The following is an 18,450-nucleotide window of genomic DNA, read 5'->3' as shown; positions in this document are numbered from 1 at the left end:
ATGTGAAATCAAAGGGAAAAAGATTGATTACAGCTAAGCAGAAAAGCTTGATGATTTAAGGGGAGGAATCATGACATTTGTTTTTTAATGAAGGCTGCTAAAAACTGATCAGAATTATATTCTAGAAAGGATACAGATAAAAAGAGGAGCCTTCCAGACCTACCTCACTAACTGTGCTGGTTTTGGCTGGGACAGTTAATTTTCTTCATTGAAGCTAGTATTGGGCTCTGTTTTGGATTTGTGCTGGAAACAGTGTTGATAACACAGGGATGTTTTCGTTACTGCTGAGCAGTGCTTACACAGAGTCAAGGCCTTTTCTGCTTCTCACCCCACCCCACCAGCGGGCAGGCAGGGGGTGCACAAGAAGTGCAGCTGGGACAAAAGCTTGTTTTGCTTTGCTTGCATGCGCGGCTTTTGCTTTCCCTATTAAACTGTCTTTATCTCAACCCATGAGTTTTCTCACTTTTACCCTTCCAATTCTCTCCCCCATCCCACCAGGGGAGAGTAAGCGAGCAGCTGTGTGGTGCTTAGTTGCTGGCTGAGGTTAAACCACAACACTAACAAAGCATGTTAGAAACGATCAAAAACTGTGTATGAATTACATCTTGCACAGATAAGGCACAGGAGAGAGCTTAATTAAATAAGTTTATTGTCTAACGTTTACAGTTGTTACACTGCCACCGTAAAGTGCGACAACATAAATACATTTCAGCAGGAACTCCTCGTTCCCCCCCGTCCCTTCTATGAACACTGCTTTAGGAACCAGGCCTTGTTCTTTAGACTCACAAAAGCAAAGTGGACATGAAGTCTCAGTGGCACCGTTTTCACAAGTACATGTTTAAACAAAACTACTGGGCTGACTTGCTAGCACGACAGCAGCTACCCTGCTGTCTCACAGGAGGCCCAGGGCAAGAAACCTAGTGCCCTAGGTGCAGCGATGCAGCAAATCCACCACAGAACCAGTTCACAGGTGAGATGAGTATCAGTCTCCGGTAAAATGTTTGCTTGTCCACCCTAGGAGCTAAGAGAAAGGTGCCCGGGTGGAGACACCACAAAGGAAGGAGGAGTGCCAAGTTCAATGATGGGGAAATGCAAGTTAAAAAAGTATAAAAAAATTCATGTAAAATACAGGCTACAAATAAATTTTGTCAAGAATACTGGCACGTGGCAATCTGAACTCAGATTTTATTTTCTTTTTTTCCTATTAAGGACAGGGAAATAAATGTAATATTTTAATGCTGTGTGCAAAAATATTTACCGATCTCAAACTGATACATTTTGCCATCTCACTGTAGTGTTTGAACAGCAAGGTAGATGAATTGGTTTCCAGCATTACAGGCGACACTAGATAATACTTAAACAAGATAATGTAAACTTTATTCTTAAGGCAGCTGGTACTAACGCTGCACACAGGCATTGCTCAATGCCCATTACAGTAATGGGACACGTAGCACTTTAAAACGAGTAAAAAGAAAATAGCGTTATTGGACTAAGTGACGCATGTTGTCAAAATACCTTCCCTTTCACACAAACCATGAAATATTTGGACATCTAGAAAAATAACGCACCTACTCCTCCAACTTCAGCCTGTTCTTTTACAAATATTTCAAAATACTGATAAATAATAGTGACCGCAAGCAGAATGCCAGTGCCGGACCCAATGGCTCCTAGAAAGTCAGCCAATACGGAAAGGGCACCAATGCACAAACCACCAAAGGCAGCTGCTGTGGGGATATACCTGTACCAATGGAGAAAAAAGTATTCATAATCATGAAGTTTCATCCAAGGATTCTAACAATACATCTACCAAAACAACTAACTGGAACACTGAGCAACAAATCTAGTGGTGCAAACGCAACTCTGCCATTAGCTCTTGCTATCTTCCGTATTTGCACCAAGTAGAAACTAAATATTCACTGACAGGAAAGCTGTGCAAGTAACTGAACACTGGCAAAGCTTTTCAATTAAAAGTGTAACTATTTTATATGTGTGCATGCTATGTAACTTCCACAGGACCAAGAATAACTGCTTTGACTTAAATACGTAGGGATAAATCTACCTTTCCATATAGATCTGCAGGCTTTGCCATACTGCATAAAATACCGCTTTTGTAGTGTCATCTTAGTTCAGGAATGGCAAATTAAACACCTGTAAAAATCAAGGTATCTTCCTTTTACAAACGTGGAAGAGATTCAACCCAAATTCCCTCCTTATGCCACTTAAACAGAAGACACTGCAGGTTAATCTCTCACCTACTGCTATAAACATCTTCTGCGTTGCTATGAAAGGCAACAGCTGAATGGGAAGAATCTTGACATCTGCAGTGGGAGCAGGTCTCAGATTTTTCCAAGAACATCTGCTCTAGTTGACACCTCCCCAGCACTCCTAACCACCCAGGCCAGCAGCACCGCTGGAAGTCAGCCTTTCCCTACCTGTTAAGCTCGTGAACCATTGAAGTATCCCTGTGGCCTCTCATCACCATTTGCTGTTCTTTGAGTTGCTTGGCAACCTGCAAAAAACGTAATTTTATTAAACTGTTGCCATGTTTCATAGTCACCTGATATTTAGTCAGAGTAATAACTGATCAGTTAGTAGCTAGTCAGCTCTAAATTAGAGGCAGTGTTTGAAAACATTTAGGCACGTTTATCAGAACACCTACATCTTTCGCTGATGACCCAGACACCTCAATCCAAGTCTTTGAGAAGAACGCACAGGATCCCAACATAAATATTATATAAACTATTACATGGACAGGATCCTCAAATATTGCACCCATGGATTCCGGAGGGGACAAGTAGTAGCACAGGCCACCAACAGGATAAGAGCGAGCAGGGCCACCGCCACTGACATCCTACGAGAGGGGAAGAAAAAGGCCATTAAGTATTTCTCACAGACATTCCTACCCTGTATTTATAGAGGAATTCCTCTTCAATGTTTAAAACAGCTTTTATAGACAAATGTTTAAAAGTAAGTCTTCCAGTTTTCTGCTTAAATACCAAAGTTTCACAATGAAGTAATATATACATATCATTTTATGCAGTTTAAAAAACAGTAAAATACTTACTGCCCACTGTCCTAGTAAGTTCACCAAGAAGTTGCCACTAAAACGAACAGACAACATCTGGGAAATAACATAGAGGTTCGAAACTAAGGCAGACTGCAGAATGATGGGAATGTTGGAGGTGTAAAAGAGCTTGATAGGATAGCTACTGTACTGTCCACGATATCGTGCAGACTTGATGGGTAAATCAACACGAAATCCCTACAGGAAAGAACACAAATGCACCAAGTTTATTTCCAAGACAGAAGGCATTCCTAGTACACCTAAAGCTATTCCTGACCATAGAGCTCATGCTAGATAAACAAGGAGCGCAAGGGCTGAGACAGTAAAACCCAAAGGCTTTCTGTTGCAGTCTGGATTACAAATTTTAAGGGTTTATAAGTGTTACTGCTTGGTTGTATTACATTCTTTTTACATAAACATTCTCTCTCATCTGCTAAATGATATTCCTTTAAGTTACACTTTATAGAATAGGGTTTGATAAAAGCCTTTAATGGCTTTTAACTTAACTAGCCAGTTAACAGCAGACTTTTGCGTGGTAAGCCCAGCCTCCTGTTTTCTGGGGCAGGCTCCTATCTGAGTAGACCCAAGAAAAGCCACGTGGATTTGAAAACCAGATAGTTCATTTTTTTTGCCAGCACTCTGACTCAACAGCTTAAAAAAAAACCCAAACAAACAAACAAAAAAAGAATCACATTTTAGACACACATACACACAAAAAAAAGAAAAAAAATCACCATATGGATCTCCTTTAGTGTCCATTTTAGTAAATATTTACATTTAAAAAGAAATACTAGCTAACTATTTCAAGAAAATGAGGGAAAAACCAGTAAGCTATGCATTAATTACATGGTTGTTTTCTAGAACAAATCTGTATTATGCATACCCCAAAGAAGCAAGGTTCTTTAGCTCTTTCCAAAGGTATTCTTCTAAGTCAGCTATGAATATCAAGTATATTATTTAATATACTTGTATTACTGTAATACTTATATTACAAGTATATTATTGTAATATACTTAAAAGTATATTACAACCACTGCAGTTCCAGAATCCATTTTTAGTAAAAATACTCTCATAGTGTGTATCGCATTTAATGGAATGTGAGATTACATCACTGTCTGAGTACAAGTACGCCTGGCTATAAAATTTAACAGCTGTACTGTCACAGAGGTATGTTACTGAAATAACAATATTGAAATAAAAAGAGTTTCTTACTCAAAGCTAAGATACTTCAGTTACTCTAGTTTGACTTTTGCATTTTTTCCCAATGACTGCAGTGTCTAGGGTCCGTGCGCTTCTACCTATGCAGTTGCAAAGCTACTATGAGGAATTTCTCATTTTACCTGAAAATATATGACTACAGCAAATACAAATACTGTAGCAATCAGATTCATGAGATTGGGCAAATTCTGTCGGTAAAAAGCCTCCCGCAAAGCCCGGACTTTGTCGGTTCGTGTAGCCAGAAGATGAAATAATGCAATCACAGCACCCTCAAACTCTGTTCCTGCACGAAGCGAAAAAGTAAAAGAAATTTTAATCTGTAAATTAGAAATATTTTAAAAAATAGTAATCTTTATTTCAGAAATTTTAGGAATAACACAATTAAAATCAGATACGATAGGACATAAATCCTGTTACAACAAATATTATCACAATACAGGATTCTGTTTTAGCTTCTAGAATGTAGAATAATCTACCAAAACATTATTCCTGGTTAAAAAAGAAAAAAAAACACAACCAAAAAAACTCCCCAAAACCCCCCAAAAAACAAGTCACACACATGAAAGAATACTCTCTTTCTTTCTTTTCTGGGGGCAGGAGGATGGTTGGAAGGAAGAAACAATAAACGAGGAGAAAAATAGCTTCAGAAAAGCAGTAATGAAATGCAATAGCCAGAACTACTAAAAATCAGGTGAAAATGAAAGCAAACTAAAACCATGGGTCAGGATTTCAAATGTACACATTGAACTAGTTAACTTCTTGATGCAAACAGGCTGTATCTTAACTTGGTATTTCCAGGGTCTCAGGACAACCAGATGTCAAAGACTGGCTGAGGAATGAAGCTGGTAGTCTCTGAAGAATCAAACCAGCTTAAAGTAATGTGGAGGCACCAACTATAGAAGTATCCTATAGCCACCAACAGCAGTTGGATCATAAACAACTCCTCTGAACGTATAGAATTTCTTATCTTCTCTATTTCTATTGATTAAATGATGCTAAAACAAGACTATTTCAGTTTGGAAATCCAAAAATCTTCACTCAAGGGGCTTCAAGTCCCATTTTAACTACTACAATTCAAATCAGCAAAGGCAAACTTGTAGGTTATTAATCTTCATGGAAGTCAGACAACATTTTTATCTTCAATGTTAGAAAATTGACTTTAGAAGTTCATCATCACGCATTAAAACTTTTTTTTAAATATCTATCCGATAAACATCCGATAGTTTATGTATAGTATACATCCACTGAATCACCATAGAATCATAGAATGCTTTGGATTGGAAGGGACCTCTACAGGTCATCTAGTCCAACCCCTCTGCAAGAGCAGGGACATCTTTAACTAGATCAGGTTCCTCTGATCTGATCTGCTCTGTTCTGCACTGAAACACATTGTAACTAATTGTAATCGCACACATACCTCTGCCAGTGTTGATGGTAGTGGGACTGAAAGCCTTCCAGACAATGGTTTCACAGATATTGGTAGCAATAAACAGGGAAATACCAGACCCCAAGCCATAGCCTTTCTGTAGCAACTCATCTAACAGCAACACAATCAAACCAGCAACAAACAGCTGTGGGGAAAGAAACAGAACTGAGCAGAAACAAGAATAAATCAAGTCAAGAATTATGTATTAATTCCCTGCTTTGGGATTTTCATCACGTTGGAGAGTGATCATTATGTTTTTAATCTAAATATCATTCATGCAGTATTTTTGCCCTCTCACGTACAAATGCCTGTGCATCTCACCTGGCAACGATCTCTGTGACTTTTCAACACTGACGCTAGCAAACAGATTACTCAGTAAGCACTTTTTTCAAAAAAGTGTTCAAGTTTGTGCATTTCCTGCTTTGCTCTACAGGATAATGTCTCAAAGCTGCGTCTGTGCCAATTAGTGAGAAGTCCTCCATGGTACTGAACAGCAGCTACTGCTTTCAATCTCTACTGATTCCTGTATTTTGAATCAAACAGCCACTCCTATCAGAAACATTTTGGTATATTAACTATCCCAGCTTTCTCCTCCTTTATGGAATATTTTGAATTTCTCATATATAGACAGACAGATACAAAGGATGATGCTTTATAGCATTAAAAATGAATAAATAAATGGCAACCAGACATAGAAAGATTTTTCCTTCCAGCTACACTGTATCTAACCAGTCTCAGTTACACACGAAATAGCTCATTACAAACCTGAATTATAATAAGAAGACAAATTCCAGCACCCATTTCAGCAGGATCTCCATACATTCCAGTCATAACATACACAATGGCTTGCCCAATGGTAATAATCATCCCAAATACTAAAACAAGAGAGAAAGCAAATCCTTTAAAAAAATCTGCTGAAATCACCTACCAAAGAAATCTCACATCTAGTATCACTTAGGCAGGCTGCTTTCCCAAGAATAAAAATATGCTTATTAATTTTAATCAGAACAGTGCTTACATTTCTGAGCTCCATTGAACAAGGCTCTGTCTTTTGGAGTATCACCAACTTCGATGATCTTCGCTCCAGCTAGCAGCTGCATGATCAAACCAGATGTCACAATGGGTGAGATACCTAATTCCATCAAAGTACCTGAACAGGAAGAAAAATTAATACAATTGCCATTCAAGCATCTCTCCTAAAGAATTATACTCTTAGGATATTAGGTCTGTTGAAAGGTTTCTGACCTATAAGGAACATTTATCATAATGCTTCAAACATGTATATTCCAGCACAGATATGATCAAAACAAAGACCATTATCTCCTCACAAAAGAAGGCTGCTGTGTCAAAATCTGTAATTTTGAAGGCAGCATGAGAAACCTATGTAGCTTTTCACTTCAAATATTTTTGTGAAACCATGCTAACATGGTTAGCATTGACTAAATTGTCTGCACTAAATTGTCTGACTAAATTGACTAAAGGTCAATGCAGACTGAAGCTCAGCTTTTTGGCATATCATATCAAGGAACCTTTCACTGGAAAGCATCTTCTCCCTGGTTGTTTACTCTGACAGTGCTTCAACTGTCACATTTTCCAAAAGTTTAATTCTGAAGACCACAAGAAAGATGCTGCAGATCCACAGTGACCGGTAACGCCACTCTTGGAATCACTGACTCTAGTTAAGAGCACAGAAGTTTAGGATTAAACTAGTTCTTAACAAAACAAACACATACCATTAAGATGCTCTACACTGCCAATTCACCTACTGGTGCAGTGTCACCGAGGTATCAACTTCCAACTGTATACAACTCGAACAGAGCGATGTAACTTCATAAAACACTACTGCTGCAGCACATAAGAGTATATTCCAGAAAACCTGCCTGGTTTTCCCTCCCAATCATTTCATCTGGTGTAATAAAAACTGGGGCACCACTCACTTTGCTTGCATCCTCAGGCTGATGCACCTGCAACACCAGAACTACCACCTGATACTCTGATTTAGAAATATTCTCGGCAAGGTCTTGCACAAATACTGATACCTGCTTGACTTATATTATAATGCAGTATGGGAGCAGAACTGAATGTACACAAAGCAATTAGACTCAGGAAAATAGCCCACCTCTTGCCTATACAATATACTCTCCCATCTCAATACAGAAACATTCTTCCACATCATCTTTTTGGAGCAACAGCATTATAAAGAGATTACTTTTTGAAATTTAATTTGTCCTTCAGCTAATACCAGAAAATTTTCTCCTATCTGAAGATGCTGAAAGCTTAAAGAAACAAAACGTTGAAAATTTGGATGAAAATTAAGAAACCAGAACTACCAAGTGATAAAACTTTCCACATTTCCCAAGCTGGAAACTTAAAGGGTAAGGTTTAGGTAAGGACACATTTTACAAGTTTAATATTCAATTAAGCCAGATCAAATTACTTCATCACCATCTTTTACATGGTCACTCAAGGGACATAAATAATGCACATTTTTTTCTGATATTAAGTCACAATATCCACCAGGGAGATTCAAAAGAGAATCAGCTCACAATTCTTTTCAATTCTGTACATTTAAGTGGACCTCTGCTCTCACATGTAGTACAGTGGTGTTCCATCATAAAATTACCAAGAAAATTATTAATAAAAAACTATTTAGCCACTGCAGACTTGTAAAGTCTCAACAAGGACCAGTGACAGGGGAAGCATGGTCTGTAAGGTCATATGGAAGATGAAAAGAAGTAGAAACAGTATATCCATAGCCTATCAGCCTAGAAGCTTATCTATCCTCACATTCCATCTCTGAAAGGGGCCCCTTCCCCTTTGGGGGAAGACTCATTCTGTATTTCCCTTTTCCCATGTATCAGTCATTTACTCAGAAACTGCTTCTGGCAACTTCTGCCAGTAATTTATTCAGAAACTTTGAGTTACACGTGCTGCTTAATAATACCATTGGCTGCCCCTTCCCTCTTACAGTGTAAGGAAAAAGTGACTATCCATTCCCTACCCACTTTTTTTCCAGAGATGAAGACTTAGAAGACATTTGGGATATGCATGTTTCACGGCAAAGAATCTTTATTTTTTAGGATCTCTTTCTATAGATTAATATCTACCTTAGATTCTCCCTGGTGCCTTTTCCTGAGTGGTTTTTTTAGTTCCACTATATCCTTTGTGGCACATAGATTAGAACTGCATGCAGTATTCAATTTGTGGCACCTTACAGATTTGTACAGACATTTCTTCTGATCTTTTCAACCAGTTCTTAAGCCATTAGGTCTTCCCTTTTATCCTGCAATAGCTTAATTTCCTGAAGAGCCTTTAATAAGTAATCTGAATTTAACAAAAGGGTTTTGTGCACCTCCCCTATTGTCTGGAGTCTTCTTTTCATTTCTGCCTAACTACTAGAGTCCTCATTTCAGTTCTAATTTTTAAAAATTTTAAGCATTATTGCCCAATTATTTTTTTCTTTTTATTTTTTTTTTTAGTGTTTTCCCTGCTACCAAAATGTAAAATGTGAAAGCATTAAAGTCATTATTATAATGTGGTTCTTTCATACTTGCATCCTACAGTCTACACACTGTTCAGTACATGTTAAATATCATGTCATATGTCATGGAAACCTCTACTGCTCCAACAGCAAGAAAATCAGGATGTCAAAAACTTTAGTCTTTACCTCACATCCTCCAATGACATCTAGTCAGTTGACTTAGGCATGAATTAACTTTCCCACTCAGGCTTTTTGTTGCCTTTACAGTCTCTCTAGTCTTTTCTTGGCCACTGTTACCATTCTGTCTGGCTAGTGGATAGCATATTTAGCATATTGTTACACACTGCTAGTGAGACAGAGTTTTTATATGCACATTCTGCAGTAGAGTTTGAAACAGCTAACTTATTTACCTTAATTTATTATCTTCACTGGTGTGACAAAATTTGCCATTCCTAAATAATTTCTACCTTCACATTAGAGGGTTCCACTGATTTTCTTACTTCTAGACAATTTTCCATGATACAGATGAGGTCAGTGTCCTCATTTAGTGTCATGCATGCCAGGTCACCCATCTTAAGTTTTAGACTTCTAGCATTAGTTTAAGTCTTCTTATACATTTGGTTGGGATCCACTTCTCTATTCTAAAATAAGTTAGTTCGTCTTTGCTAAACTATAAGCCTAATCATCTCTGCCCTTAGCTTTCCCACCTATAAAATTACTCACCCATAATGTTGCCAAAGTATTACGAGGCGTAACTGACTTGCACACATAAGGTATTTTCTAGTCAACACTCTCATACTGCACATTAGTGCTGCTTTTAAGTGGTGGGGCAGAAGATTCCCTGTCCCATATATTAATAAGAAAGAGACTGCTCTACAATTCAAAACAGAATCATCCCAAAACTTGAGAATCAAGATTAATCTCATCTGCACGTCAAAATAAACCCCATTCCTAAGATGAAGTATTCCTCGAGTATCAGTGAATTTTAATTACATCTGTGTTAAGAACTTTACGAAGTGTTTCAACATGACATCTGGGTTGTATGAAATTTAACAGCCAACCGTTTTTCTCCTGGTCTGTTTATACCGCTACAAAACAGAGAAAGGAATAATCTACTCACCTCTGTTTGACGCAAGAATGACTCGCATCCAATAGAACGGATCTGCAGAATCTGATGACATGATTCCAAACAAAGGTATCTGTCAAAGTGCACAGTGGTATTAAACAGATATACAAAGAAAGCCTGCATTAATCCAAAAATCTTAATGTGTAATGATTCAACTGCTATACTGTTTAATATAATTTATTCCAACTTTTTAAAAATTAAACCAGAGCATACAATAACAGAGATACTGACACCATCTATTTTAATCCTCCAACTGGGGTATGACTCAGAGGACTACACTATGTAAACTAAGACCCTTCTACAGGAAAAAGCAGAAACCCCTAGAAAGAAGACTCAATGCACATAAACCAGATTACTGAAGCTGGAGACATAAATGCTGACATATGCAGTTCCGTAGTACTACAACCCCCCAAAAGAACAGAAAAAGCATAAAAGAAATAGGTTAGCCACCACAAATCATTAACAGAACAAAAAAAGACATTAGATGATATTCCATTACTTATTTCACCAAAATTTTTGCAGGAATTTTGAATTTAAAAAAAGAGAAAGAAAACTGTAGCAAAACACCTTTGAGAAGACAGAAGAAAGCAGGTTTTTTATTTTTTTTGAACGGTCCTAAACAGAATTTCTTTTCAGTACAAATTAAGGATACAGCATAAACTACTACATCAATATCTTCCTCCAGCAAGTTTAAGTATTCAAATTCTACAGCTGGGAATATGTTTTAAAATATCCCATATGGAACTGTTAAAGTTAGCCAAGTTTATACAAACCCTCCAACGTTCTATACATCAATACTGAGGGATTTTGAGCTCTTTGAAACTCTTCTTAATCACAAAGAAAGTAGACGAGGAATCCAGGCAATCTTACAGATTAATTCCTGAAAACTCTAGTCTGCACCATCCGATTTCCTATTCAACTACTATAATCTTTTGTATAGATTCAAAATCTTAATTATGCATATATCCAGCAGCTAGGAAACACACAAAACTACATGTTCTTCTAGCTCTAGTATCATTCCCACCTCCTCCTTCCAAAAAAACAGGTAGGTACAAGAGCTGGGTTTTAGCCTTTCAACAGTCCTTCACCATTGTAAACACAAATTATTGAACTACTGCTCCAGAGCCTGGAATGGGTAAGTTAATAAATATAACCTAAAAAGCCTGATTCTGAAGATGTATGGTTCATTTTAAGTGTTGTAAGAGGTCTAAAAGTTCTAAAAAATATGTATCAAGTAATACATGGATTCTCATTTTCTGCAATATCTAAGTATTCTTTGAAAAAAAAAACCAAACACCACTATCTGTTTACAACCCAGGTACAGACTCTAGGAACTCCTGCAGCTGTCAGTAAAAAAGATCACATAAATGTTTACAAAGACCGGTGTTTTGTGTTTTAGCTAACATCTTTGCCAGTATATTCACAAAAAAAAAAGTTCTGAATGTCAACTTAAACACCTCAGAAAAGCAATTTTCTGCAATCTTTACAACCCATCAGCTTGTTCAAGAGAAATCAGGTAAAAACAGTCACTTTATTTCACTTTCAAACTTGTTCCTGCTAAAATTTAGATTTATCTACAAACAGAGGGTAAAGAATGCATAATATTGCTCCGTTTGTTCAGACTACTCAAGGAATAATTAGCTTAGCTGTTTACCCTGCAGCCAGTATCATCATTTCACAGAATCACAGAATTGTTCAGGTTGGAAAAGACCTTTAAGATCATCGTCCAACCGTAAACCTAACACTACCAAGACCACCACTATACCATGTCCCTAAGCACCTCATCCAAACGTCTTTTAAATACCTCCAGGGATGGTGACTCAACCACTTCCCTGGCCAGCCTGTTCCAATGCTGGACAACCCTTTTGGTGAAGTAAAATTTCCTAATATCCAGTCTAAACCTCCCCTGGCACAACTTGAGGCCAATTTCTCTCATCCTATCACTTGTTACCTGGGAGAAGAGACCGACCCCCACCTCTCTACAACCTCCTTTCAGGTAGTTCTAGAGAGCGATAAGGTCTCCCCTGAGCCTCCTTTTCTCCAGCCTAAACAACCCCAGTTCCCTCAGCCACTCCTCATCAGACTTGTGCTCTAGACCCTTCACCAGCTTCGTTGCCCTTCTCTGGACATGCTCCAGCACCTCCATGTCTTTCTTGTAGTGAGGGGCCCAAAACTGAACACAGTATTCAAGGTGCGGCCTTACTAGTGCCGAGTACAGGGGGACGATCACTTCCCTAGTCCTGCTGGCCAGATTATTTCTGATACAAGCCAGGATGCTGTTGGCTTTCTTGGCCACCTGGGCACACTGCCGGCTCAAATCAATTTGATAGGACCTTTCATATGACAAGAAAAAACATTATGTATTTTAGACTAAAGAGAAAGCATTAGTTTCTGAAAACATATACAATCAATAATAAAGACTATTTCAGAGAATCAGATTTCTTTAACTGAACTTTAAACACTTAACCATAAAAACACACATCTGAAACTGGTAGGTCAACATGAAACAAGAACATCTCATACTTTTACCATTCTGGTTTAGATGTACAGAATGCACATTTTCTGAAACACAAAAAACATCAATACCTACCTGGCAGCATACTAAGAAAATGAAGAGCGTGATAGCCGTCCATAGTACCTTCTCTCTGAACTGGATCTACAGAACAGATCGTAGCGATTAATGTGTCCATTGTACGTAGAATTTTCACTGTACTCTCACATTAGTACTAAATGCTGTATCATTCAGAATTAAATGCAAAGATATCAAACCAGAAGGCATAATTTCTCATTAGAATTTATTTTTAATATGATTTCAGATTTGAGAGAGACAGTCAGTCATGGGCTTCTGTGTAGTCAAAGAAAACTTATATGGTATCTGGCAGACAGCGTAGCTGACATTCAGTCAGTAGAATATATTTTACATATAGTATGCTAATATAGTGGGTATTTACAAAAAAGCAACAGTATAGCTAAAAACACGGACATACCAGAACAAACATGAAAGATTAATGCAAAAAACTTAGCGGTGATTAGTGCTCTAGGCTTCAACAGATTGGAGGCACTGTTTTGTAAGGCTGGAAAGTTATTAAACTAAAGCACTATAAAGTTTTTAAAGAGATCTAACTGCTGTGAAGACAAGTGATAAAAACAGTAAGAACCATGAGTTTTGGACAGCAATTAAAAATATTTAGAATTAAGTTCTTCAAAGGGTGTTAGAGGAAGCTTAAATTCACCATTATGTTCATGGACACAGACCACAAAATAATTTTTGAAGACTCTTTTTTCCCCTCCAAAATATTTATATCAATATTTATATCAATGTATCTTGTATCAATGTATATCAATTACTTTAAAAAGAATGTCAGATCAACAATCATTAGTCACTAATACATTGAAGAGAATCTCAGGGTCACAACATTTGAGGCAACTGTAATTAGTGCCAGGTTTAAGAAGAGAAGAATCACAAGATTTAAGTTTGAATCAGAGGATTACTCAAAGCATGAGATAGAAAGACACGCACTTGAAGAGACCAGAGAGAGCTAAGATGCAGTGTTATGTTCAAGTTCCCACCTCTCCTCCATGGACTGTAAACATTAGGATAAGTGTGTTCACTGTAGGGAAGAGTACAGCAGCTACTAAAACGTGACATGAACTAACATGTAAGATAGATACAGCAGAAATACTAGCTTTCTGCCTCCAATCATTGTATCTGCCTGTAGAGAAGTAACAAGAAAAAGGATTAGTGCCTGGTTTTATAGGTACTGAACACCCACAAATGAGAAACTACAAACCGACGCAGCAGCACAGCTTCTCAAGCAAAAGAAAACCCAGAAGTAGTCTATGTCTTTAAAAGTGAAATCATGCACTTACTCAGAAGCAAAATAATCCCAGTAATTTAATTTATTTACTGCCTCATTGTTTTAAAAGAGGCCAGATGCTAAAAATATTTACAGTACAAAGTTAAAAGAAAAATAGTGACAGCAGCAAATAAATCTAACCACTATCTTGTGTTAGACTTTATGCAGTGCTGACCCACTTTACCAAGTGCTGTTTGAATTCTACAATTCAGATTTTAAGTACAGACTTCTAAAAAGAAAAATGCTTAACCAAATTATCTCTGCAGCCCAACAGTTAACCTTAGCTTCTGAGGTATCAGTCAAGCTCTACAACTCCTCTGGCTCTCTCTGTAACTATGGTGAATATGAGCATTAGAGAAATTCTGCATTGCCCAAATCACAAGTATTCACAAGGAAAACAGTCTCTATGATTCAAAAAGACAAAAAAAGAGAAAGGAGGCATCCAAATCCATATGCCAGGAACAGCAAAATATAGACTGCTACCAAAATATTCCAGCCACAAATGATAACAAGCACAGGAACAGTGCATTTCATCATCTGATCAGATTCAATTGGACATTTTATTCCTTTGACATTTTTCTTAAAACTTGTGAAAATGAAGGGACTTAAACATCATCTTCTTGGTGTTCTGAACAGTGTGTTCTACTTTGAAAAACCTGTGCATGAGGAAAATATGAACCGATACTACTAACTACAAAAAGTAGCACTGCTTGGATTAATCAAGTTGGCCAGAACACAAAAGCAACACACCCTAGTGACAGAAAAAGCCCACCTCCCTTATCAACAATAACGGCAAAATGATTCAATGACAGCCCAACTGAATCAAAACTTCATCTTCACTTAACAATCAATACAAGTTTAGAGAAAATAGATTTCTTTTTCTATTTTGTTGTCTTCATTTCTTGTCCTGACCTTAACCAACCCACTGATGATGTCTGCCAGTGACAGCTTGCAATAAAACAATAAATAACAAAGAATTACAGCTATATAGAATGACCTAGGTCACTTGGTAGACTACACACAAGCAAGGAACATAACTTAAAATGGTCAAAGGGCTCTTCAGTCTAGGAAAGATGTTCCCAATTATATTTTCACTTCAAATTTGTACAAAGCTGGCTACTGGCAGTCATGGCCTAGACAGCGACCTAGATAGTAATAAAGACAAAGTGATCCAAATAGTGAGGACAGGAATCTCGACACCCCTCTGGGCATCCTTCATCTGCTGATGGAGGACATGGGCAGATCAAGCCCCCTCTTCCTCTCTGGCAAATAGAAAGGGAGGAGGAAAAAAACCAAGAAAATCACAACTGTTACGAGCTTTACAGAAACATCACTATCTATAGATTTGTCTTAGCTTCCTCTTCCCATCCACTTCATTAGACACAGATGGGATGGATGTGACCAACTAATCACAGATATGCCATAAATCAGCACCAGAAGATTGCACTAAGGTTCACTGCTGCAGAAACAAAGATGGGTATCTTCCACCCAGATCTGGTGCATCCAAATCCTAGCACAGGGTCTGGCTCTGGAAATTCCTGCTCTGAAGACACCTTTGTCTGACCTAAATAATTTGTTTGGAAACCTGTCGCAAGAGGGAAAGATACTGGAAAGCAACAAGGAAAGATAGATAGAGCAAAGAGCCAGGAGACAAATCCCAATCTTTTTAAAAAATCAATTCCAGAGGGGAATAATCAGCAGTTTTTACTGTATCTTCTCCATTCAATCCAGCAGGCTCGGCTATGGTTACTGGCACAAACATCTCTGCATCCAGCCCTAACCTTGGGGAATCTCTCATCAACAAAAGAGGATTCTCTTGGATGGTGTCATGTTCCCAGCTACGCTGGTGTCATGTTCCCAGCTACTTCCTTTTAAGAATATAAAAACCAACATTTAGCTCTTAAGGAATTTTCATGCCAGTCATGACAATGCATATTAGGTAAATTTATTACTCTAATTAGAACCTTTGTCACCTAGATGACATGTACCTGCTTGAGTTTTGGAAGTAAAAACCAGGGGGTTTCGTGTTTTTGACAAGGCAGGTCTCTTTCTGATCTGTAGAAATTAACTAATTCTAATCTAGAAAACGTGCTGAGAAACAGGAGCTTCTAGGGCTAAGGAAATACAGAGATCAGCTGTAAATGAACTCAGTTCATTGATTTCAGAACAAAGAAAAGTGTGACATCCAGTAGGTGAACAGGAAGCAATTATCTGAACTATATCACAGATCACTTTCTGACTTCATCAAGATGAATCACAGCTATGAGAGTAGAAAATATTTTGTGGGAAAGGAATAACTAACTTTGTGATTCCTGAATTACAGCGCAAGGCTTCTCAAAGTAATACATAAGCGAAGGTGGTAGCTCACAACTCCAGAGTTGTGACCAGTACTCAAAGACAACAGCGGTATCCACAGGGGAAAAAAAGCTTGAAAACTCTGTTCTAGTATATTAAAATAGATCTAATCATATGGAGCTGAAATGAAATAAACTTAGTTTAAAGATGAGACTTTTAAAAAAATATTAGTTAGCATAATTACCAAGTGGAACAACTTATCAGAAGGTTGCTAAGAATTCATCATCATGTAGTCTTTTACCCTAACATGGACTCCCCCTCCTCCAAAGAATACATCCTACTTTAGGGCCCACTGTCTGTATTTATATTGGAGTGTGGACTTGAATATCACAATATTCTCCTATCTTTGAGCCAATAAAAGTAAGAATATAATGTGGCACTTACTTTTCTTTCCGGTTTCTGGATTTCAGGTAACACTGCACAGAATGGCTTAATAACCTCTAAAAATTTTACTGTTCCAGAAAAACAAACATACACAAAAGAAGAGAAAAAAATACATTAATGAACCTTTATGAATTTATAAAACTTCATACAACTTTATTTAACTTCTAGGGGAAAAAATAAAGTGTAAGTAACACTTTATAAGTGAATTATTTCATCAACACACATTCTGATTCAATGTCTGAAAACTAGTGCTGTCTTCTTAAAACAGTTGAAAGCAGGGCAAAAATGTGAAAGGGAATTCTTGTTCTAACCAGATTTGGCCTATCCTTTTTTCCACAGCTGGAATAATTTTGGATGAGAAGCAGCACTGTATGTATCACCAGAAGTGAACTAAATTGTATTCCATCTAAAAATAAATGACCTAGTATCAGTCTGTGCTAGTTAAACACAGAAGCAAAGGATACTGACATCAAAAAGTATCCATGTAGAGATTAGTATCTTGTGTTTTACAGAAGCATTTAGCTGAAAAAAATAATTCAATCGCTAAAATGTGTTTAGAAATCGTAATTTAAATCACTGCAACACTTATTCTGATCAGAACTTTGGGGGATTTTATTTTAACTTTTGATACAACTCTCTTTACAGTTTCTCCTTTAAAAACACAGAAAAGCTCAACAGTTTGAGCTCTTTTTCTGGAAAAAAAATAATTAAAAAAAAAACAAAGCACATGTGCTTGGTGGGGAATTTGTCCTCCAAAACTTGTACATTATTCCCAGCCCCAACAACATTCTGATAGCCACAGAAAACAATCATCAGTACCTCTTCAAAGAAAATGCATTTATTACACTGCAAGCCAAGTTAAGTAACATTTTGGTCGGAATGCCATGTTTGCTTTTACACTTTGCTGTGACATATTGCTCCTTTATTTATTCCAAGCCCTCAGACAGCTCATCGGAAGATGCATCTTGTTCCACAGAAGGCGGCACGGCTCCCGTGTTAAAATACAAAGGCCGGAGGGGAAAAAAAAAAATAATCCAGCACAAAGCGGTGCCAAGCGGCGACTCGTCTCACCCTCTGCCCGGCAGCAAGGAAACCTGCTCGGGGGGAGGGTGCCCCGCTGCTGCCGCCTCTCCGGCCTGCCTGCGGCGGGCACCTCAGGCACGCCGCCACCTCAGCCCGCCGGGCCGGCGACCGGCCACGTCCTCCCCTCACACAGGCAGCGACTCGGCTCCCCAGGGCCGCTGCACCCCTGGCCCGGGCCTGCTCCCCGGACCGCTCCCCCGCCCGCGGAACGGCGCTGTCCGTACTCACTGCCCATGGCGGCGGCGGGGCCGGCCGCCTGCCTCAGCCGCTGTCACCGCCGCTCCCCTCCGCCACCGGCCGGCGCCGTCACGTGACGCCGGCCGCAGGGCCCCACCCCCTCGCGCGCAGGCATCGCTCCGGACGACTATCCCTGCCCCGAGGGGACGGCGCTACCGAGGCGGCGGGGAAAAGCGATCTCGCCCCCGCTAACGGCCCGCTGAGCGCCGGCCCGCTCCC

At 38.6% G+C, this 18,450-nt stretch overlaps 1 protein-coding gene across 5 annotated transcripts; it reads right to left on the bottom strand.

Moving 5' to 3' along the window:
• Positions 1-631: 631 nt before the first annotated feature.
• On the bottom strand, positions 632-18,450 carry SEC61A2 (SEC61 translocon subunit alpha 2). 5 transcript variants are annotated; one of them, XM_072857799.1, is made up of 12 exons: positions 18,223-18,416; positions 16,912-16,979; positions 12,906-12,971; positions 10,310-10,388; positions 6,727-6,858; positions 6,474-6,583; positions 5,700-5,853; positions 4,405-4,565; positions 3,065-3,262; positions 2,660-2,851; positions 2,433-2,509; positions 632-1,738 (listed from the first exon to the last, which is right to left on the bottom strand). In XM_072857799.1, the coding sequence occupies exons 1-12, from the start codon at positions 18,227-18,229 to the stop codon at positions 1,552-1,554; spliced, it is 1,431 nt and encodes a 476-aa protein (XP_072713900.1). In that variant the 5' UTR covers positions 18,230-18,416; the 3' UTR covers positions 632-1,551. The 5 variants fall into 5 exon arrangements, with proteins under 5 accessions (XP_072713900.1, XP_072713926.1, XP_072713909.1 ...); XM_072857825.1 differs by having other exon boundaries at positions 18,219-18,237; XM_072857808.1 differs by lacking the exon at positions 18,223-18,416 and adding an exon at positions 13,886-14,028 and having other exon boundaries at positions 16,912-16,977.

This window comes from Ciconia boyciana, chromosome 1 (genome assembly GCF_034638445.1).
Source record: "Ciconia boyciana chromosome 1, ASM3463844v1, whole genome shotgun sequence".
Taxonomy (NCBI): Eukaryota; Metazoa; Chordata; class Aves; order Ciconiiformes; family Ciconiidae; genus Ciconia; species Ciconia boyciana.
The sequence above is the reverse complement of the archived record's forward strand: the minus strand, read 5'-3'. Positions and strand labels throughout refer to the sequence as shown.

Bases quoted from the DNA above. Each gene is read 5' to 3' on its own strand.
- SEC61A2 (XM_072857799.1), bottom strand. The intron at 12,972-16,911 runs GTAAGTGCCACA...TCTGTTCTGTAG, and splicing joins TCCAGAAACCGGAAAGAAAA to ATCCAGTTCAGAGAGAAGGT. The intron at 6,859-10,309 runs GTGAGTAGATTA...CTTCCTGTTCAG, and splicing joins CATTCTTGCGTCAAACAGAG to GTACTTTGATGGAATTAGGT.